This window comes from Suricata suricatta, chromosome 6 (assembly GCF_006229205.1).
Source record: "Suricata suricatta isolate VVHF042 chromosome 6, meerkat_22Aug2017_6uvM2_HiC, whole genome shotgun sequence".
In the NCBI taxonomy this organism is placed as follows: Eukaryota; Metazoa; Chordata; class Mammalia; order Carnivora; family Herpestidae; genus Suricata; species Suricata suricatta.
The window spans coordinates 131,226,293-131,249,965 of record NC_043705.1 but is presented as its reverse complement, the minus strand read 5'-3'; the positions used below and the strand labels follow the sequence as shown (position 1 = coordinate 131,249,965).

Below are 23,673 nucleotides of genomic sequence, written 5' to 3'. Positions count from 1 at the left end.
GTACAAAACACAAAACAGGAAGGACCCATGTTCACAGTGATGCCGTTTATATAAAAATAGAGTAGCCTCCCAGCTCTCCCCCTTACTTAGCTACCAGAGTTTGTTACATGTAAGAAGTAAAAAGTAAAGAAATATGAGTAAAAATAATCAGTACTTTTCAAGTTGGGAATATATTCTTTATTAATGTCAAATTTAGAGAATCAAATGCTCTATTTCTTTCTTCTTCTTTAATATTTATTTGTGTTTTTTCTGGTTCCCTTAATAGCAAAGTATGGAAAAGTGTTACCATAAGGCTCTCTGTGTTATTAATCATAGCTTATTATATACCAGTCATTTGTCACATACATTTTATTTGCTTAAGTATGATGACTTCTAATTGCCACTCATAACATTTGCCATTGGACCTTCTGATCACTAAGTGAAATATTTCCATAAGAAAATACGTTAATGATTTTAGGAGAAAATGATAAAATAGTAAAATATGAAAATCTATTCAACTAAGGGAATAAAATACCCATTTAGTTAAATATTCTTGGGGCTTTATACTGTGGTAGATGAACTCAAACTCTCCTATTGGGATTGAAAGAGGAAAATCATTTTGTTTTGGTTTTATAAACTGTTCACACAAATGAGTATCTAGGGATTTAATCTAGTTCCTTGTGTTTCCAGCGATAGAGACTTTCAGTTTCTGTATTCGAAGCCCTAGGAACACTGGACTAATCCTTGAAAATGTACCAGAAATCGAACAGGTACTGATTGGTGCTAAATGTAATACTGCAAAAGAAAACTAGATATAACACAAGTGAGAAGTATTCATTTTCAATAAGAAGCAGAGAGTTACAGAGAAAATACAGGTGTGAAACATTCTATTATCATAGGAACTGTAGCAATTTTCACCTATTGCAAAACTAAAATAAGACTAAAGTAATGTAAATAGCAACACTGTAATATCATCTGATACTTATACAGAAGCATATGGAAATGATTCAACACATATATAGCTAAAAAGGCAGAGAATTTTTAGGCCAATTGCATGGTAGAGCAAATAATATGGTGTCATTTTTGTCATAAATGGGAGTCCGAATTAAAATGGAATATTCATATTTATATTACTTTTTCAAGTAAAAAATTAGAGGATTCCAACCTACTGTGAATATTTTACTTTAATAGGAATCAACAACACAAGACTATTGGTCAATTACTGACTTGCATTATTTTATATTAAAGTCACACTGAGCATGATTCTAATGGAATATGAAACTCTTAAGTCATTTAGTTTTTATCTATTGGCTTTTACTTCCTAAAGACCAAAAGTGTCTGAAAAAATATTACAATTTCTGCATCATTCAATGAAATGTGAGAATATTTTTTAAGGTGCCCTAATTTAAATGCAATAGGAAAGAACATACTTTTGGGGAATCGAGGTGGATTGTCATTGACATCAGTGAGGGTGATGTTGACTATGGTCGTTCCTGCTAACCCTCCCAGTTGTCCACCCATATCCTTGGCTTGGATGAGGACTTGGTATTCTTCTTTGACTTCCCTGTCCATGTTTGGCAAAGCTGTTCTAATCACACCTTAAGGGAAAAAAATAAGAAGAGATAAGTGTTACAAACACTGTGTTTTCTGAGATAAGATAGTCTGCAACAAGAAAATTATTTTATCTAGGTTCAGTGGAAAAGACATGCTAAAAAAACCTACCTATCTTTGAAAAAGTGACACATTCGAAATGTTCAATGGTTAGAATATAATTAAATATATTATGGTAACAGCCCTATACACTTGCAGCGTTGTGGGATATGGTTAAAGAACAATGTATCAGCTCTAACATATGGTCATCATTCATTAAGTCAACTGGACAGGCATAATTTACTTAGAAGGATTCTATCTTTAAAAGAGAATAAAACTGGTAAACAATATAGACGAAATATATATATTAAAAAATAAGTGATTACTGAATGTGAGGTTTCTAAAGAAAGTTAATTCTCCATTCTTCTCTTTAATTTTAAAAGCAAATTTATTACTTTACTTTTTAAATACATAAACTATCCCCTTCCAAGTATTTTTCATCTCTCAGGATTCCTCTTAATTATTTTAGCCACAGATTTTTCACTTAGATCTCATTAAACTTTGCCACTGCAGGGACCTTCTCTCCCTTGTCACCAAGTTATTCCAGTGTCTGCCATTTAGAAGGAGCTCAGTAAAAATGTGTCAAACACTGACTAGTCGAATGACTGGCTGAATGAATGAATAAATGAATATATAATAATTACGTTTACAATTGTGAATCATGCATTATATGTGCATATTTACATATCCTACTCATTTTCTGCCCTTGTGTCCAAGTATAAAACTAATTTATATTTATATTTATTCATAGTGAAATAACTAAAACCTTCTGGATTTGTTGCAAGTAAAATTTGAACAAATTTTATACCAAATTCCAACCTATAGCCAATGATTTTAGGGAGAGATTACAGAGCATTTGTCTTAAATCTGTATGTCTTTGATAGGGCTGTTTCTTAAAGTAGCCTGTATGAATAACCAAGATAATATCAAGCACTGACACGAAGTATAGCATCCAAATCAGAAACTGAATATACATCCACATTTTATCTGTACTTTCCACAACTGACTTACAAAATGTTGTTCTGTTGCTAATTTAGACTAAACTACAGCTAGGATTTCTTCTGACCCTTGGCAGGAAATGGTTGTAAAATAAACAAGTTCCATCTTTTTGTTATTTCTGTGTATTCATGCACAGTACTGACTATTATTTCAATCTGTTTTTCCCCTCTTTAGCTCAGATTCTTGATGTTTTATTTCCAAGCCTCTTAACTAAGATTTTCATCTCTGCCATCTCAGGGGCCTGTCCCATGTGCCTTAAGTTACATGACTTCTGTCTGCCTTATAATATTTATATTTTCAAGATAAATACCTAGGTTTAATTCATATGCATGCTGTATTGTCCTGCTTTTGATCAGATCTTTCTTTAGTCAGTTCATTTACAATATGAAAATTATATCTATATATGCAATTATGTATATTTATATATAATTTTACTTTACTCAATTCATTTCTAATATGAAAATGTCTAAAATGTAATGTATAAATACAAATTTTATACTTTCTATTACATATATATTATACATACATACATTAAGATGTTATGAAAAGGAGAGCAAATAGGTATTTCCCTACGAATTTAAGACTAGGTTGGTTGGTTTGTCTTCTGGCAATTTGTTACAGTTATCATCCAGACCTCAGATTGCCCTGCCTCCTGCTCCATCCTGTGTCGGATAGGCGACCTTTCTGTTGCTTAGCCATCCTTTACCTTAATGCTGCTCACCTGGAAGACATCTGCTAGAATTTAGAGAGAGGAAAGGGTTGCATATGCAGTTCCAAAGAAAAATCACTGATGACTATGGTCCCCACCACCACTTCCTCTTAAGAATCACTGTCTCAGAGAAATAAAATATAGCATTTGTAGATTTTTTTCAGAGTCAGTCTAAGAAACCAGGAAGATGATAAGCTTCAAATGTGAGAAGAGAGTCTTAAAACATTGTGGTCTATTGAGAAAGCCTGGTGAAAAATAGTGTCCTTCCCAAGGAGTTACTCTTTCTATGGACTACCCATTATTTACCCAATGCCTAATACTTAAAGCCAAACAGACAAGAATGTATTGAGCAAGGAGGAACTTTGCCAAAGACAGAGGTTAAGTGCTTCTATAGTAGAATGTAACCACCAAATGGAAATGCTGCATTCTTTTATTTCAGGTCTTAAGTTTAAGTTCATGTGTTCATCTCTATTTTTTAGTGTTTGTAGATAAAGTTACAGCCTTGTATGATAATAACTTAAGCCTAAAAAATCCATTTTGCAGGATAGTATAAACATTCACAGTAGTAATAGCACAAAATTTAATTAATTAGCTATAATTCTGAAGCAAATCCTATTTATTAGAAAAAAAAAGTGGATAGGCAAGTATACACTGAGTTTTGGTATGACTTAAATGTCTTGTACCCAATGAGCTTCCCAGCATACCTAATTGAGATAAATTAAATGCAAGGAGAAAAATAGTGGGATTTTATTTCTGCTAATATGAATATAAATATACGTTTGAAAGAGATATAAACTTAAAATAATGCCAAAAGACACTAGTCTGCCATGACCCTCATGTTGTAAGCCCCTAAATCTTGATGGATCTCAGCTTATTTTGCAAAAAAATGGGTTAAATATTTTGACAGCATTTTGAGATGAAATAATGCAATACTCTATATGAAGAATCATAAAATATTACATGTGAAATCCAGTTTATGGCTTTACATGATGAGTTTTATCGTGGATTGAGGATTGCAGTGCAGGACTGAGACATGGGACACCTGATTCAGTCATCCTTTGTGCTGAAAAGTAGGTTTCATTCAGTCACTGTTATCAAGCTTAACAGGATAATGATGAACACTCTTTCATTTGCCCCTCTAGGTAACTTTGTATACTTTCCTAAACTTCTCTCTGCTCTCCAGCTTTGGGTTGTAATAGGCCAACTGGCAAGAGATTGAATGGTATAAGGAGAACGAGGTTGGGCTTTTCTTTGGATACTCCCACAACCCACATTATCTCCTGCTATGTCCTTTAAGCACACAGCTACATGTGTCCCCAAAGCCTGACCACTCCTTCATCTCTAGTGTGGTGACCACAGCCACCTGTTATCCTTTCTCCAAATTCTGCCCCATCCCTACTGGTGTCCCTTCAGTCTTCTTGCACTTTATAAAAGAGTCTTTTTATTAAGCTAATCTCAAATCACCCAACTGGGCGTCCTTTGCTTCCATCTGGAATGATACTTGAGACAGTCTCTGTACAAGTTTCTTTCATGGAATGTACTTTTAATGGGTCTATGTTTATGTGATGCTGAGGAGACCATAAAGAAGTACTTACATAATTAAATTAATTTCAGATGGTGATTCCTGTTATGAGGAAAATGAAATCAAGTGTCTTTGAAAGTGATGTAGGAAAAGTTCTCTCTGAGAAAAGGCTTTAGAGTTGCAAACTCAGAGAAATGGAGGAAGCAGACCTGGAAAGGACACAAGAAGGAGCATCCTAGAGAAGGAAGCAGGAAAGTACTTTGTAGAAGCAGGCATGGTCCCTCCAAGTATACATAAGAGTCTATGTGGCTGCAATAATGCTGTTATGGAGGAAGGATGAGGTAAAATAAAACCACAGAGGGGAAAACAAGAAGTAACATGGTGGCCTCAAAGACAAATAAACCCTCTAGAAAGCATCTTGAAGATCAATATGGAGATCAACCTATAAAGCTTCTGTACAGTAAAAGATACTATCAACAAAAGGAAAGGGCAATCTATGGAATGAGAGAAAATATTTGCAAATCACCTATCTGATAATGGGTTAATATCCAAAATATAAAAGAATTCATACAACTCAGTAACAAAAAATAAACAAGCTGATGTGAAAATGGGCAGAGGAACTCAACAGTTTCTGAAGAAGTTAGATAAATGTCCACAAGGACATACAAATGCGCTCAGCATCAATAATCATTAGAGAAATGAAAATCAAAGAATTATCTCCTCACATTTGTTAGAATGACTGTCCTCAAAAAGATAAGAGGTAACTAGTGTTGGCAGGGTGTGGGGGAAAGGGAACACTGGGGATGTAAATTAGTGCAGCTACTGTGGAAAACTGTGTGGAGGTTTCTCAAACAATTAAAAATAGCACTACCATATTTCCCAATGATACCACCTTTGTGGATATGTCCGGAGAAAATGAAAACAGGATCTCAAAGAGGTATTGGTGCCTTCATGGTCAATGTAATATTATTTTCAAAAAGCCAAGACAACAACCTAAACATCCATTAACGGATGATTGGATAAAGATATATCATTCACACGCACACATACATGTGCGCACAAACACACACACACACACACACACACACAGCAATATTATTGAGTCAGGAAGAGTGAAGGCATAGATGAACATTGAGAGCATTAGGCTAAGTGAAATAAGATAGGCCGGGAAAGAGAAATGTTCTATGATATTATTTATAGGTAGGAAGTAAAACAGCTGAACTCATCTAAACAAAGTAAAATGGTGGGGCTGTGCAGTGGGGGAAATGGGAGATGTTTGACAAAGGCACAAATTTCCAGTTATGAGATGGACACCCTCTGGGGGTCTCATGTACAGCCTGGTGACTATAGTTAATATTACTATATTATATACTTGAAAGTTGCAAGGAGAGTAGCTCTTAAATGTTCCCACTGCAGAAAAGAAATGGTAACTATGGGACATGATGGAGGTGTTAGCCAACACTATGAAAGTGATCATTTGACAATATTTAAGTGTATCAAATCAACACACTGTATCTTAAATTTATACAAAGTTGTACACCAGCTATATCCCAATAAAGCTGGAAAAATGTTAATTATTATTTTGAGATCATAGAGAGAGAAAGAGGAACAATGGAGAAATGGCTTAATTTTACACTTACTGAGGATTAGAGTCCAAAAAAGTCCTGGGTCATTTATTCTGTCTTAAAAGAAAGTCATGGTGGTGAAGTCAGAGCATTAACCATACACTTCTGCCCCTATACTCTGAATTTCAAGTCACTCAGAGTGAAAACTTCAGGTAATCTCCACCTTTCCACTTAACTCTCGATCCTCTCTTTCACAACTCTCTTCTTTGGTCACTAGAGCTTTGCACACTATCTTTCGCCTGCGGGGAATGTTCTTCCTGTGGTTTACTCATGAACACCTCCTCTACTTCCTTCATATCTTTTCTCAAAGCCATCTTCATAGGACTTCGTTGGCCATTCTATCTAAAATTCTACTGATTTAGTTTCCTATTGCTTCTGTAATACTTGCCACAGATTAAGTGCCCTAAAAACAGTGCAAACTTATTATCCTACAATGAGGGAGGATCAAAGTCTACCATGGGTCTTGGTGATCAAAATCAAGGGTGTAGGCACAATGCATTTCTTTCTGAAGGCTTTTTGTCTTTTGAAAGATGTCTTACTTCTCTGCTTCCTGGCTTTCTTTCTCCACATGTAAAGCATCTTTAAATCTTTCTTGGACTTTAATGTTCCCACCTCCCTTTTATACTTTTCAGAACACGTGTAATTAAATTGGCTCTACATAGATAATACAGGATAATCTCACCACCTTATCTACAGGTGAGTAACCAGCCTTAATTCTATCTGTAACTTTAATTCCTCTTCATTATGTAACATAACATAATCACAGGTGTCAGGGATTAGGGAATCGATATACTTGGCAGTTCACTATTCTGCATTCTACACATAACTTTCCCCAGGATCTCCTATGTTCTTTCTCCACTTTATCAATTTCTCCTTAGGCTTTACTGCTATTCAAAACGTGATAGTATATTTTTTTCACTTACTGTGTTTATTTTGCATTTTTCCAAATAAAATGTATATTCCTGAAGGTGGGAATTTTGTCTTTATTTTTTTATTCCCTATAGGATGCCTAGGTCTAAATCAATGTGAAGCACATAGTGGGCACAAAAAACGTTAATAAAATACATAAATTAACATATGTTAATAAACTTAGGTGACACATGGAAAATTAACATACATCTTTCAATGTCCTTGGTCATTATTGATGGTTGAGCATGAGAATACTCATGATGTAATTCTGAATGAGATGGTGTAGTTAGTATAGATCTATGTTTATCATAGCTGGTGTGCTATGGAAAAAAATCTGATTAAATGTTATTTTTGCACCTGAAAATGATAACCCTTTGGAGATCACAGACTCTAGGGTCAGCCATGTCCTGATTACCCCTTTAACATATGAATTTGGAGGAAGTATTAGCAAATATATTTTAATGCTCAAGTCTTTTAGGAATTGCTAATAGATGTAGAATAGAAGAAAATAATTATAGTTAAAAATGCGAACCTTAACTTTAGCAGTGACAAAGTAAAATTTCTTTTTTCAATTCCACAGCTAAATTGTATTTAAAAACTGTTGTACCAGATTTGCTTTTGCAGCAGTTTATATGAAAAGTTACTGAATTTCTTTTCATTACAGTCTTAAATTAGCCTAAAATGTGACATGGGGTTTCTAAAAGCTATTGCAATCTTTAAAAATATTAACAAAAATGTATCCATCACTACACAGATAAGGTTTATAATTAAAAAAAATGTTGCCAATAATTGAATAATGTATTTTGAGCTCAACAAGAGTCATCAGGTAAGTTTCCATTGGAGGAAAATTTAGAAACCATATTCCCATCAATAGCACACCTCCTTAACTGTTGTTTAGGAATCAGACGTCACTTCCATGGCTTCTTGTCTTTGGGAAGTTGGCTTCCAGTCTATACCAGTGCCTAGCAGCCATACTATGGATTGGAGAATTTTATCCTAAAAAATCCAAATGCAATTGTCTGAGGACCTAATGACCTTGTCCCAGTAGGTGGGGATCCATTTGAGGATATACTTGATTCATCTTGGTCTCCAAATAGCAAAACACCTGTGAAGCCATTGGCTTATATAAAAACATGCATGACATGAATAAATAGTCAACTCCAGCATCAGCAGCTCATTGCTCATCATCTACTTTAACACTTCCAGTAGGAAGGACACTTCCTGTGTCCTCTCAAGCAGCACAGAACACAGCCAGTTTCTCTCCTACATAAAAGCTCTACAACTTCCTAAAGGCATGTATCACATGTCCCTGGAGTATTTTTCTTTCAAGGCCAAACATTCTTAGTTCTACTTGCTGATGTGTGCAATCCATGATTTCTAAAATAAGGCAAGTGAAGTTCATATAGAGCTCTTGGGAAGTGATGTGATGCAGAATACAGGGGGACCATTCACTGGGGTGCATTTGTAGATGTATAGTCTTACTACTCATATGAAAAATATTACAGAATAGGTAATATGTGACATATTTGCTTAATAGTTGTCTATTTCCATGAAACATTTTTCTCCCTTTTATTTATCACCACCTATTGCTTTCCTTGCTCCCTAGGTCTACAATCAAACTTCATCTTAATGCAAAAAAGTATTAAAGGCATGATGACTTTGTGTAGGTAAACACTGCTATTTAGCCCTTGAAGAAAGAAGAGACTCCATCTTTTTTCCATCAGGCACCCCAGTGCCTGAATTCAGTGTCTGAATCCTTAAAGACATTACTCTGAATAAATATCAAAGGCATTTCAAACCATGAAACGTTGTAAATATTTATATACTAGTATCAAGAACTAGCTCAAAATATAGTCTAACCCATGCTCTGATAATACTATGGGGCTTTAAAACACCAACATGTTTTTAAAGACCTGAAAGAATAAACATCAGTCAGAATATGTGAGGAAGTTTCACTTAGGACATGTAGGCTCGCAGAGTACAATTATTGAATAAAAGGTAATAGGCACAAAGAGTAAAAATTTCAAGAAAGTGTCAATTCTCTCAGCAACACTTATCAGATTTCCCTAAACAGAATCTAGGACACAATTACAGAGCATGAAATATCAGAATGATGAATAAAAGGGAAAAATATAGCTCATGTGTTCAACTCTAAGACTCACTCAATTGCTTTCATATGGATTCTATAAATGCACATATAAATGTATAAAATAAAAGCTTATAAATATACATTGTTTCTGGCAATGCCCATAAATGATGATACTGATGGAAAAGTTCTGGAAATGGATGGTAGTGATGGTTGCACAGCAATGCTGATATTCTTAATGCCATTCAGCTGCCCTTAAAATGGTTAACATGGTAAATTTTATGTAATGTACATTTTATCACAACAAAAAATTTAAGTTTATAGGTTTGAAAAAGTATTGCAGTGAAATAAATAATTATGCTTTCTAAATTAGGGCTCAGATTATTTGGAAAAATACAACATATCATCACCACATGATACAAAAAAATAGCAATAATTAGTTACCCAACTCAGATTAATTTTTGAAATCATTTAGGGAACAATGTAAAAACTTTAAAAGAATTTTAAATGCAAATTAAGACATGAGGTTGCTTATAGTTATGTTTATCTTCCTAAGTAATTCTATTATCAATGCTATAGAAATGCTTAGCATTCTAAATACATGCCCTTGATAAAATATTATAAAGTTTATGTTTAATGTTTTACAGATTATAGATATTTTTCTAATGTATAAAAATGTACACAATATACATACTAATATGACAAACACTTTAATGTTTCATAAATAATAAACACAATGAATATCAATGTTATTTAATATTTTATTGATTTCTCTACATTTGAATTTTTTAATATTTAATAATCATTTGAGGTATATGAATATATGTACATTTTAATTCATAGTGAATATTTTCATAGGTAAGCCAAATGCAAAATTAACCTATATAATTTTATTTTTTAATATTTATTTATTATTTTTTAGAAACTGACAGACTGTGAGCAGAGAGAGACCCAGAATCTGAAGCAGGCTCCAGGTTCTGAGCTGTCAGCATAGAGCCTGATGTGGGACTCAAATTCATGAACCATGAGATCATGACCTCAGCCAAAGTCAGACGCTCAACTGACTGAGCCAACTAGGTGTTACCAAATTAGCCAATTTTAAAGAGAACTATTATTTCTGAGCTTAATTCATAGTCTGCATCAATTTATATTGCTTATAAATAAGCTTGCTATATTCACTTGGGTAGAGATGCTTTGGAGTGTTTGTCAAAAAGCAATATCACTAAGGAAATATTTTTTAATTTTTTCTTATTCCAAATGAATAATAAATAGTTACATTTATCTCTTCATAAATAAGTTCTGATGAGACTCTTCCTTTAGAAAATTATTTTAAAGTGTATTCTATACTCAAATGTGGAAAATTTTAGATAATATTAGTTTTTCATGCCTTTTATTTAATAACAGCAAAAGGAATCATAAAAGGAAGCTATATGGCTGTAACAAATGGAGACTATTTCTGAGAAACTGCAATTATCCTTGATTTTTGATTTACTCTTATGTACCACAAGGTGATAAATTTGACAAAACGTCTTCTTAATGGCCTCTGTGCATAAAGAACTAGTTATCATTCTATTAATGAAGTGCTTCCTCATCTACTCTTTTCCTGTCTAGTGGTCCGGGGCATTGTTAGTATCAAGACTTCTGTCTCCAGTGAAAATCAATGCTTCAAAAAATCTATTTCATTGTTTACGCCAGAATTCCTTCACCTTTAGTTCTAAATAATAAGCATTCCATAAAATATAAATACATAGTTATTAAAGACATATTATGAATATACACACCTCCTATAAGGAAATACTTTCTGAAGGCTTTAGAATTCATCTAAAAAGTTGATATTGAACAAATAAAGCCAATGAGACTGAGTGTGTTTGACTTATATAATTATTGTCTGTCTAGTATTAATTAATTTGACTACAATAATTCTATTTTTAATCCATGCCCTATGCTTAAATTCATCTTTATATGATTACCTTACTTTTTAGTTAGATATTGACTGCATCTATAGTTATTTCACCAATATTAGTTTATCTCTCTTTTGCTGCACTTATTCTGAGTACATAAAATTACCTGCCTATCTGTAGAGATAATCACTACAACTCATTAAGTGTATTCTAATACCGAAGCTCCACCCACCAATCTCAATAAACCTCCTTTTCTTTTTTGTCCATCTCCTCTGACTCTGAGCTGAAGAGATCTAAGACACATACATTGCCTACACTAGTTTCTAGTTAGATTATCCATTATGTAAATTTGGAAAATATGGGTACTCATCGAAGAAGAAATAACCCATGATGTTTTCATCTGATGAAAGGATTTATAATATTTTAGATAATTTTCCATCTGTATGTGTCTAATATTGAGGCTGTTGTCTAAACCTTCTTCACCTTTCTGAAATTTTGTCCCATCATTAACTTCAATGAACAACTTCCCCAAGTTCTTTCCTCAATAATGTTTCCCTGTTTTCCTACAAATATATATGATTTCCCAGTTTAAATTTTTTTTAACACTGACACTGCCAAATATCTTATCTTCATTGCCATCCTTCTAGAAAATAACTTACATTGTTGGTGCAATTTTTCCATCATGCATACACTCCTAACATTTGACATCTCTGGCTTGTGGTCTCTGACCCTTTTTCCAAACTAAAAGTGTTTTTATGTTTTAAACGTTTTCTAGATTCTCTTCAGCACTGATGTTCCCTTCCCAAAAGATTGAAGCTGTCCTATTACAAATTACTCTTTTTGGGGGGCTTACAAAAGGGAGCAAACGCCTACCTTATTCCTATAACTTTTTGCTGATTTCTATCCCTCTGTGGGATTAACGAGGAGAGGAACAGATGAGAGAAAAGCAGGTTCAGCTGCAGAAAGTTTTTGCAGGTTCTGTTTCCACTTAATTGACTTTATGTTTCTAGGTTACACTAAAACATGGCTAATTATTAAGTAACCTATATTTATTTGGCATTCCAGAGTTTAGCACACACTTATCGGGAAGTGTTAATTTTGAAATGTTTAGTCTCTTTGCATATAGAGTATCTGAAAGTAATTTGTTTCAAATTGATATAGTTCTTTACAAATTTATGAAGCACCATTAGTCTAATATATTAATAGTTCATTTCATTATTTTAACCGAATGTAATAAATAGTATTGAATTCAAAATGCAACACATTATAATGTAACATACAAGAGTTCATAAAATAGCTGTCATTATGCAGTTCTATTTTAACTGTGACATGGGACACCTACTTTGATCACTGGTCAGCATGGCTAGATATCCTTAAAAACGTATCTACTGTTCAAAAACCAGATAATCTAGAACAAAAGGACCTCATTTTATTTACAAGGGTGTACAAAATCTTCTAATAAATAATATCCTACCCCTTCTATACTTTCCAAAGATACTTATTTATTTGGCTCTGAAAAGTTCCATTCAAATGTTTTGACTTAAAAATGAGACTAGCTTCAAAAGCACTGACCAGAAGAATTAGTGATCTGGGTGTTTCAAGTTTGTCAACCCTCTTCATTCTGCTGCTAGAAGTATAAGTCTATATTAATCCAAATCAACCATTCATGCATAACCTCTGGCAAATATAACAGTGGAAGCTCCATGATCTTACCACATGTTGATAAGACCCAAAACTAACTATAATTGAACCCAATCAAGAAAACTTGAAAAGAATAACTATTTTAATTCCAGAAGAATCAAATATGCTTCTGAAGTATAAAAAAAATACTTATAGAGAATCGCTATCTTGGGATTGGGACTTGACACATGTATGTGAGGTGGCTTATAGTTACACCAAATTCATTCGAGAGGAAATAGTTCTATGGAAGCAAGGTAAGAGCCTATCTCCTTTTGCTTAATGTACACACTGAATCTTTATTGCATTTTTAGAGTAGGTAACTTCCCATGCCAAGATTTAATTAAAGTTTAAATATTTGAAAGGGGTGGTGATAATGTTGTCTCCAATAAAAAATTTACCTGTCTTGGGATCAATAGAGAAATAAGGTTGTCCCTGAAGAATGCTATAAACGACTCTGGCACTGTTTCCATAGGTCGGGTCATCTGCGTCGGTGGCCTTGACCTGGAGCACATATGCACCTGGAAAATAAGACAGTATGACTCTAGCATCTTTGTTTTACAGAGCTCAAGGGCATGTCATTTATCTGCTGGACTCCATTTTCCTTTGGGATTGGCATTACTCAGTGATTCTCTGAATATATGATGTTGTCACTGGAAATGATGTAACTACAATAACCAAAATGGTGGCCAACAGTACAGCTGTTAGTGCAAATAATACATATTTTTAAAAACTATTTTAAAAGCTATGTTCATTTCCAGTAGCAAGATGATTGAACTGAAAGTCTTCATGATAGCTTTATTGATCTGTGCACCAAAGAAAGCATGACACCGCTTACATTAGCTCATCTGCTTACTATAGATGCTTTAATTTCATGATTAGGTTATCAATAGACAAGCTAAAAGGTTTGAAGGCTTACTGAACTGTAGAGGCTTCAAGTAACGTGAGTTGCTATTTAAAATCAATGACTATGTATTAGCATGAGGAACACTTTAAGTTAGGACAGAGTATTTGAGAAATTGAACAACCAAAAATGATTGCAATTAAGACTACCGGAGCACCTTGAGGCGTCAAGACTGAATTAAGCTAAGGATTTGGTGTCAAAGGGAAACATTAAACACAATCCAAATTATGTGCATTGATTCTCATTTTTGACTACTTGTGGACTAAGACTTTAAAGGGAGTTTTTTTTCCCTGTATTTTCATCTTATATTTCATAGTCATAGTTAAGTCTTTCTCCACAATCTTTTGGACTATATCATAATGTCCTATTCAATATTACTATACTAGTTGAGAACAAAGTAAAATCAAAATTATCAAGGTTGATATAAATAAAATCAATATGTTGGTGATGGATAGAAGGAAATCTCTCCTGAGCATAAAGACAGTGATATGTACATCCAAAGTTATAAAATGGACAGAATGTTCCTATTCTTGGAGGCTTTCAAACTAACTGCCCAATTCTGAAAGAAAAAAAAAAAAGAAGGTTTCTCTTTTCCATTCAGCTCTTCATTCAGAATTTTTCTTTAAGGCTGTACAAAACTGGGACAAACTAAATCTTAAAATTTTACTTGCATGAATGAAACATCTCTTCCTCTCTACCTGTTTGTTAGGATGGTCAAAACATTTAAAAATGATAACTTTCAGCAGTCATTTGATACCAAATGCTTTATCTTAAGAATACTTTGGTGAATGCTAGGTATGTCAAGCGATGAATTATAGAATTAATTCAACAGTCTTTCCCGGGAAACTTCTGGAAGGAAAGTACACAAACTTTTCTGAGATTCAAGAGTGATAACATATATCTCTTATCATCCACCATCATCAGCATGATCATCATTATCAATATTTGCAGCATCATTAATAATTATTTGGCAATTAAGCATTGAAGACCTATATTAAAGATTCATTGAAACTATATTCTCACTTATGTTGTTAGAAACAACAGGTGCAAGACTAAATTCCTCTCTTTTTTCCCTTCTGTTACACAGTGATTTTCCTGTTATCACCTGGATCTTTGCTATTACTGTATTACACATGTGCAATATGGACACAATCTACAAACATTAAATAATTTCCCATTCTTAGGTACAAATGTGGTACTTAAAAGAATGTGGGTTGTTCTTCTCTGAGGATATTTTGAAGAAAGGTTATTATATCTGCTTAGAAATATTTAGCCATGAATTAATAAATTTGTACCTAGTTCACACCATATGCTCAATAAGAAACACAAAAATGAATAAGATATTATCTTCCTTTTATGGGAATATTTATTAACTCACTCCTTTAAGTATTGAAGTTTAAATTTTAAAAAAATTTTAACAAGCCACTTAATACTACTTTTGGAGGGAAATATTTTTCTGCATACTTAGTGAAGGTTCATATTAATATTAAAAACAAAACTGTAAAAGAGAGGGCACTATATTATTCATCTTTGTCTTTATTATTGAGCATATGGTTATAGTATTATCTACAATAGCCAAATTGTGAAAACTGCCTAAAGTCCATCAACTGATGAATGCAAATATGTGATACACACACACACATGCACACACACACACACACACACACACACACACACACACACACTGAAATATTACTCAGCTATAAAAAAGAATGAAATCTTGCCATTTGCATTGACTGGATGGAGAGAGAGCATTATGCTAAGTGAAATAGATCAGTTAGAGAAAGACAAACACCATATGATTTCACTCATATGTGGAATTTATGAAACAAAACAAGTGAGCATAGGGGTATAAAAGAGAAAAAGAAGTAAACCAAGAAACAGACTCTTAATTATAGAGAACAAACTGATGGTTAACAGAGGGAAGGTGTGTAAGTGGATGGGTTAAGTAGGTGATGGGGGTTAAGGAGGGCACTTGTAATGAGGACTGGGTAGTGTATAGAAGTGTCGAATCACTAAATTGTACACTTCAACTTCCCGTATAAGACTGGTCTGATTAGTAGTAAATTGATTCATGTAATTTTTAAAACCAATTAAAGCTAATAGTAAAAAATTTATTTGATAGTAATAGTTAAATTTTAAGCAGTCACTCAACGTATATATATGTAATATATATGTTAATATCATATATATGCACAAATATATAGTGGAGCAAGGGACAGAGAAAGTGAGAGATATAGAATTATCACAAAGAAAGAACAGCAATTAGGAGCAGTCCTTTTGATATAAAATACAACTAAGTAAGAGTTTCACTACAATACCTGAACACTGGTAAGAGTTCATATGAGAACCAATTTGGATATAATTTTTGTGTATATGTATGTATGTGTTCAAAATGTATTTGAAAAATTAGTTCCATATAGTAAATTCAGAGTTTAATATGATATGATCTCAGTTTTTTCCCAACAAACACTCATATATTTATAATATTCTAAGTGAAATAAAATTCTTAAACAGTGCTACATTACCTACATACATTAACTTAAATTAGTTAATTTTTTCTCCAAATTATGTTGAAAACACTAACAAATGACATGGTATTTGACATAGTAATTCCAATTTGAGAATTCATACATATGTCTCATATACACAGAAACCCAGAGTGGTTTAATTATTTCTAATGATTTCTCTCAAAGTTATGAGCATGTATTCACCAGTTTATTTACTTATTTAACAATGGGGATTAAGGAGTGCATTTGTTTTGCGCACTGGATGTTATATGCCAGTGATGAATCCCTGTGGTAATGGTTTTGACTTTGGCTAAGGTCATGATCTTGGGTTTGTGAGTTTGAGCCAGCCCTCAGGCTCTCTGCTGTCAGTGTGGAATTTGCTTCGAATCCTATGTCCACCTCTCTCTCTCTGGCCCTTCCCTGTTTATGCTCTCTTTTTCTCTCTCTCTCTTTCTCAAAAATAAAATTTAAAAACATTTTAAGAATAAATTAATTAAAAAAATTTTAAGTCCTAATCGGTTTCTATACCTATTGAAAGAAAAATCACTTAAACTCATTGGCATGTTATGAATCAGAATAAGAATGAGCGTCAAAATCCCTGTAGCTTGATTTCTTTATATACATATCTTCTTAAGCTTATTTATGTATTTTGAGAGAAAGAGAGAGAGAGAGGAAGAGAGTAGAAGAAAGAATCCCACGCAAGCTTCACACTGTCAGTGCAGAGCCCGACACAGGGCTTGATCTCATGAACCATAAGATTATGACCGTAACCAAAACCAAGAGTGGGTCACTTAACAAATTGAGCCACCTAACCGCTGCCCTCCCCCCTACCGTAGATTAATTTCTGACTGTGCTGCCAAGGCTTCTGTGCCCTGCCTGTACAGACGTAGTTACTGTGCAGCTGAGGCTCTTTGATAGCTCTGTATTCGTCTAGGCCATACCACCCTGAACGCGCCCGATCTCGTCTGATAGCTCCGTATTCTTGCCCAAGTGATCCTGAAACCTGTAACACTTTTGTCTCCACCATCTGGAAAAATCCTACACACCCAGGATGTCCCAGTTCCACTGTCACTTTTTGAATGGTTGTTCTTCTACTCCCAAGCAGAGATCATGTGTCCACTCCTCTGTATTGCTATCACCCTCAATACATTTTAATTTTGTGAAACACAATACATTTTGCTTTTTCTAGGACTACAAAATCTTTTACATCATCCACTCTTCCATATTCATTCTTTTTGTATCCATTCTGTCATGACATAATTCCCAAATACATGTTTATCAGTTGGATACATATAGTACTCATATGTACACACAAAAGACACAAATTCTATATACACCATCCTCTACATGGGTGATCTGGTGGCTGGTTATAGCCTGCAGAGTACTTTTTGACACTACATTGTGAGTTTAACTTGCCTTGTATATCTACAGTATATCATCTTCTCATTTAAGAGAACAGAACCAAGATGAGTGACATTACATTAAAAAAAATAACCACATAAGCAAGATTTAGCCACCATATGAAATGCACACCCATGGGGAGCTAATCAGTTTTTTTTTCTGCTGAATAATTTTAACCCTTCTCAGAATTAAAGCATAAATAGTAATAAAGGGACAAAATATATCAAGATAGACATACAGGTTTCTTTCAGCTCTTGCTTTATGTATACATTGCATTGTAACCAAGATATAATACAATTCCAGTTAGAAAGGTACAGAATGATAAATACACTGGAATTTCTTTCCAAATAAAATTGGAAAGCAAATGTACATTTTATTACATCAGAAAGGCATTAAGCAGCAGAGAAATGTAAAGCAGAAAGGTTAATATAATCAATTTAGAGAGCACGTGTATGGTATGTGTGCATGGGCACACACGTGTAAATGATCCAACAAAAAAATAGGATATTATAACATATTGAAACATGAAATATGCTAAATCTAGGCTTAATTATAAAGTAAAATTAAGCATAGATGCATAGCAGGTGAGTTTAGTCTTTAAAGTAGCTGGGTCTTTAATCAATTTTACATTAGATCTCACTGTACTACTCATGAGCACTTGGCTTCCTTCTATGGGTTCTCTTCCCATGTTTTCCCTTTAAAGCTGTAAATGGCTCCTTTTTCCTCTTTATCTTCAACAAGAGCTGCATATAAAGCTTTTACAAGGATTACTGAGAGTACCAATTCCTGGGCATCCATCAGAAAGTCTAATTTACGGGTGTGGGTGGTGGCTCAGTTGGTTAAGCATTGGACTTTAGTTCATGTCATTATCTCGTAGTCCATGAGTTCAAGCCCTATGTGAGGTTCTATAATAACAGCTCAGAACCTGGAGCCTGCTTCAGATTCTGTATCTCCCATTCTCTCTCTCTGTTCCTTCCCAGCTTCAGAGCTTGAGGTGCCGCCATTCATCCTCCACAACCACCAAGGTGGGGCCTCCAAGAACAGCCCCTGAGACCTACATACACCAAACCATACCTATCCACGAGGGGGATCTGCTGCTTTTTTTTTTTGTATTTATTTTTTATTATTATTACTTTTTTTACTTTTTTATTTTTTTTAATTTATACTCATTTTCCTTTTTCCTTTCTCTCTCTTTTTTTTCCTCTTCCAATCCAGATATATTCTCCCTTATCTCATCCTTATTCTCCCTTCAACTGGTTATACACTTTTAGACTGTCCATTGTCCTTTGTTATCCTGGCCCCCTTTATTTTATCTTCTTTTCTTTTCTTCTCTTTCCTCTCCCTTTTCTTTTCTTCCTTTCCCCCTTTTAATTGGTTTATTTGTTTGATTTCTCTATGTGTTTGCATGCTTCTGTTCCCTGTGTGTTTGTCTGTCTGTTTTCCTTTTCAGGGCTACCCCAAAAACAAGCCAAAAGGTGCATGACAGCGAGTCCCATATATCATTGAGTAGGGAAATAAAATAATCAAAGGCACAATAAGAGAAACTGAGAGACACCACCAAAAAAAATATTTCCCAAAATGACAGACCCTGGAAAATCAATAAGTCTCTGTGCACAGTGCACAGAGAGCTTTTTAAAACTGGCAAGAGACAGAAGACTAGTCAAAATGACAAAATGAAAGAACTCTCCCCTGAAGAATCTCTAGGAAGGAAGAAGTGACAGCCACAGAACTGCTCAAAACAGATCTAAACAACATAACTGAAGAAGAATTTTAAAAAATTGCCATAAAATTAATCGCTGGGGTTGAAAAAAAGCATCAGAGATGCAACTGAGACAATGGATACGGGCTTTGAAAATAGGTGTGATGAGTTAAATAAAAGGCTATAAATGAGGTGAATAATAAAATGGAGGCAGCCACCTCAAGGACTGAAGAGGCAGAGAGAAGAATAGGTGAATTAGAAGACACGGTATAGCAAAAGAGGAAGCCCAAAAAAAAGAAAGAAAGAAAGAAAGAAAGAAAGAAAGAAAGAAAGAAAGAAAGAAAGAAATTGATCCAGGAGTAGGAAAGGAGAATTCAAGACCTGAGTGCTACAATCAAATGGAACAACATCTGTTTCATAGAAATTCCAGAAGAGGATGAAAGAGAAAAAGGCCCTGAATGGATACTAGACCAAATTATAACTAGGAAGTTCCCAAATCTGGGGAAAGTAATAGACATTCAAATTCAAGAGGCACAAAGAATCCCCTTAAGATGTAATTTGAATCGACCTTCAGCACAACATATCATAGTAAAACTGGCAAAATATAAAGATAAAGAGAATTCTGAAAGCAGCTAGGGATAAAAGGGTCCTCTCGAACAAAGACAAACCTATCAGAGTGGTTACAGACCTATCTAATGAAACTTGGCAGGCCAAGAACGGCAGGAAATCTTCAGTGTGATGAACAGAAAAAAAACAAAAACATGCAATCAAGAATAATTTATCCAGCAAGCCTGCCATTCAAAATAGAAGGAAAGATAAAGGTGTTCCCAAATAAACAAAAGTTGAGAGAATTCATGACCACCAAACCAGCCCTACAAGAAATCCTAAGAGGGACTCTGTGAGGGAAATGTTGCAAAGAATACAAGGTGCCAGACACACCAATATAAACATTAATTCTACGGAGAACACAATGAAACTAAACCCGCATTTTTAAATAATAACACTGAATGTAAGATATGATACCTGAAGGTATCTTTAGGAGGAAAGTTAAGGGATGGAGAAATATCTATCAGGCAACTGGAAGCCAAAAGAAAGCCGGAGTAGCCATACTTATATCAGACAAACTGGACTTTAAAATAAAGGCAGTAATAAGAGATGAAGAAGGACATTATAAAATAATTACAGGGTGTCTCTGTCAGGAAGAGCTAACAATTATAAACATCTATGTGTCAAATTCAGGAGCGCCCAAATACATAAAGTAACTAATCACAGACAGAAACAATCTTATTGATAAGAATGTGTTAATTGCAGGGGACTTTAATAATCCACTGACAGCAATGGATAGATCAACCAGACAGAAAATCACTAAAGAAACAATGGACCTGAACGACACATTGGAACAGATGGAATTGATAGATATATTTAGAACTCTGCATCCTGAAGTTAGGAAATACACTTTCTTTCTGAGTGCACATGGCACACTCTCCAAGATAGATCACATACTGGGGCATAAAGCAGCCCTCCATAAGTATAAACAAATAGAGATCATACCATGCACACTTTCAGATCACAATGCTATGAAACTTGAAATTAACCACAGGAAAAAGTCTGGAAACCGCCCCTCCCCAAAATTAGGAGGTTAAAAACCACCCTACTAAAGAATTGGGCTAATCAGACAATTAGAAAAGAAATTAAAAAACATATGGTAACAAATGAAAATGAAAATACAACAATCCAAAAACTCTGGGATGCAGCAAAGGCAGTCCTAAGAGGAAAGTATATTGCAATCCAGGCCTATTTCAACAAACTAGAAAAAGCACAAATTCAAAATCTAACAGAGCACCTACTGGAACTAGAAGGGGAGCAGCAAGAGCACCCCAAACCCAGCAGAAGAAAATAAATAATAAAGATCAGGACAGAAATAAACAATATACAATCCAAATAAACAGTCGAGCAGATCAATGAAATCAAGAGTTGGTTCTTTGAAAAAATAAAGAAAATTGATAAACTTCTAGCCAGGCTACTTAGAAGGAAAGAGAGAACACCCAGATAGACAAACTCATGAATGAAGAAGGATCTATTACAACCAATCCATTAGAAATACAAGCAATTATTAGAGATTACTATGAAAAACTATATGCCAACAAACTGGACAACACAGAAGAAATGGACAAATTCCTAAATGCACATGCTACAAAAATTCAAACGGGAAGAGATAGAAAGCATGTATTGACTGATATCCAGTGAAGAAATTGAATCTATCATCAAAAATCTCCCAACGAATAAGAGCCCAGAGCCAGATGGCTTCCCAGGGGAATTCTACCAGACATTTAAAGCAGAGCTAATACCCATTCTTCTCAAACTATTCCAAAAAATAGAAATAGAAGGAAAACTTCCAAACTCATTCTACGAAGCCAGCATCACCTTGATCCCCAAACCAGACAAAGACCTAGCAAAAAAAAGAGAACCATAGACCAATATCCTTAATGAATACAGATGCAAAAATACTCAACACGAACCTGGCAAATTGAATTCAACAGCATATAAAAAGAATTATCCATCATGATCAAGTGGGATTCATTCCTGGGTTACAGGGCTGGTTCAATATTCACAAATCCACCAATGTGATACATCACATTAACAAAAGAAAAGATAAGAACCATATGATCCTGTTGATACATGCAGAAAAAGCATTTGACAAAATACAGCACCTTTCTTAATAAAAACCCTTGAGAAAGGTGGAATTGAAGGAACTTGCCTAAATATTATAAAAGCAGTTTATGAAAAGGCCACAGCTAATGTCATCCTCAATGGGGAAAAACTGAGAGCCTTCCCCCTGAGATCAGGAGCATGACAAGGGTGTTCACTCTAACCACTGTTGTTTAACATAGTGCCGGAAGTTTTAGCATCAGCAATTGGACAACAAAAGGAAATAAAAGGCATCAGAATTGGCAACAAAGTCAAACTTTCACTTTTTGCAGATGACATGATACTCTACATGGAAAACTGGCAGACTCCACCAGAAACCTTCTAGAACTGATCAATGAATTCAGTAAAGTTGCAGGGTACAAAATCAATATACAGAAATCGATTGCATTCCTATGCAGCAATAATGAAACAGTGGAAAGAGAAATCAAGAAACTGATCCCGAGGAGAGAGAGGGATGCAAAACTTAAGAGACTATTGATTACTGAAAATGAACTGAGGGTAGAGAGAGGGATGCAAAATTTGAGAGACTATTGAATACTGAAAATGAACTGAGAGTTGAAGGGGAAGTGGGAGGGGAGAAAAGAGGTGGTGGTGATGGAGGAGGGCACTTACGGGGAAGAGCACTGGGTGTTGTATGGAAACCAATTTGACAATAAACTATTTAAAAAAAAAGAAACTGATCCCGTTCAAAGTTGCATGAAAAACCATAAAATACCTAGGAGTAAACCTAACCAACGATATAAAAGACATATATGATGAAAACTATAGAAGACTTATGAAAGAGATTGAAGAAGGCACCAAGAAATGGAAAAACATTCCATGCTCATGGATCAGAAGATTAAACACTGTGAAAATGTCATTACTACCCAAAGCAATCGACACATTCAATGCCATCCCCATCAAACTTGCACCAGCATTCTTCTCAAAGCTAGAACAAGTTATCCTCAAATTCGTATGGAACCACAAAAGACCCCGAATAGCTAAAGTAATATTGAAGAAGAAAACCAAAATGAGAAGCATCACAATCCCAGACTTTAGCCTCTACTACGAAGCTGTCATCATTAAGACAGTATGGTATTGGCACAAAAACAGATACGTAGACCAATGGAATATAGAGAACCCAGAACTGGGCCCACAAATGTACGGCCAATTAATTTTTGACAAAGCAGGAAAGAGTATCCAATGGAGAAAAGAATGCCTCTTTAGTGATGCTGGGAAAACTGGACAGCAACATGCAGAAGAATGAAACTAGACCACTTTCTTACACCATACATAAAAATCAACTCAAAATGGCTGAAGGACCTGAATGTGAGACAAGAAACCATCAAAGCCCTCAAGGAGAAAGTAGGAAACAACCTCCTTGACCTCAATGGCAACAATTTCCTACTCAACA

General features: G+C 34.5%; 1 protein-coding gene across 1 annotated transcript in view; it reads right to left on the bottom strand.

The window, feature by feature from the left end:
- CDH12 (cadherin 12) overlaps positions 1–23,673 on the bottom strand; it is a 254,478-nt gene that overhangs the window by 81,313 nt on the left and 149,492 nt on the right. The window contains exons 3-4 of the mRNA XM_029941059.1: positions 13,459–13,578; positions 1,410–1,577 (exon numbers count right to left, since the gene is read on the bottom strand). Coding sequence (XP_029796919.1) covers positions 1,410–1,577; positions 13,459–13,578 — 288 coding nt within the window. The remainder of the gene's footprint in view (positions 1–1,409; positions 1,578–13,458; positions 13,579–23,673) is intronic.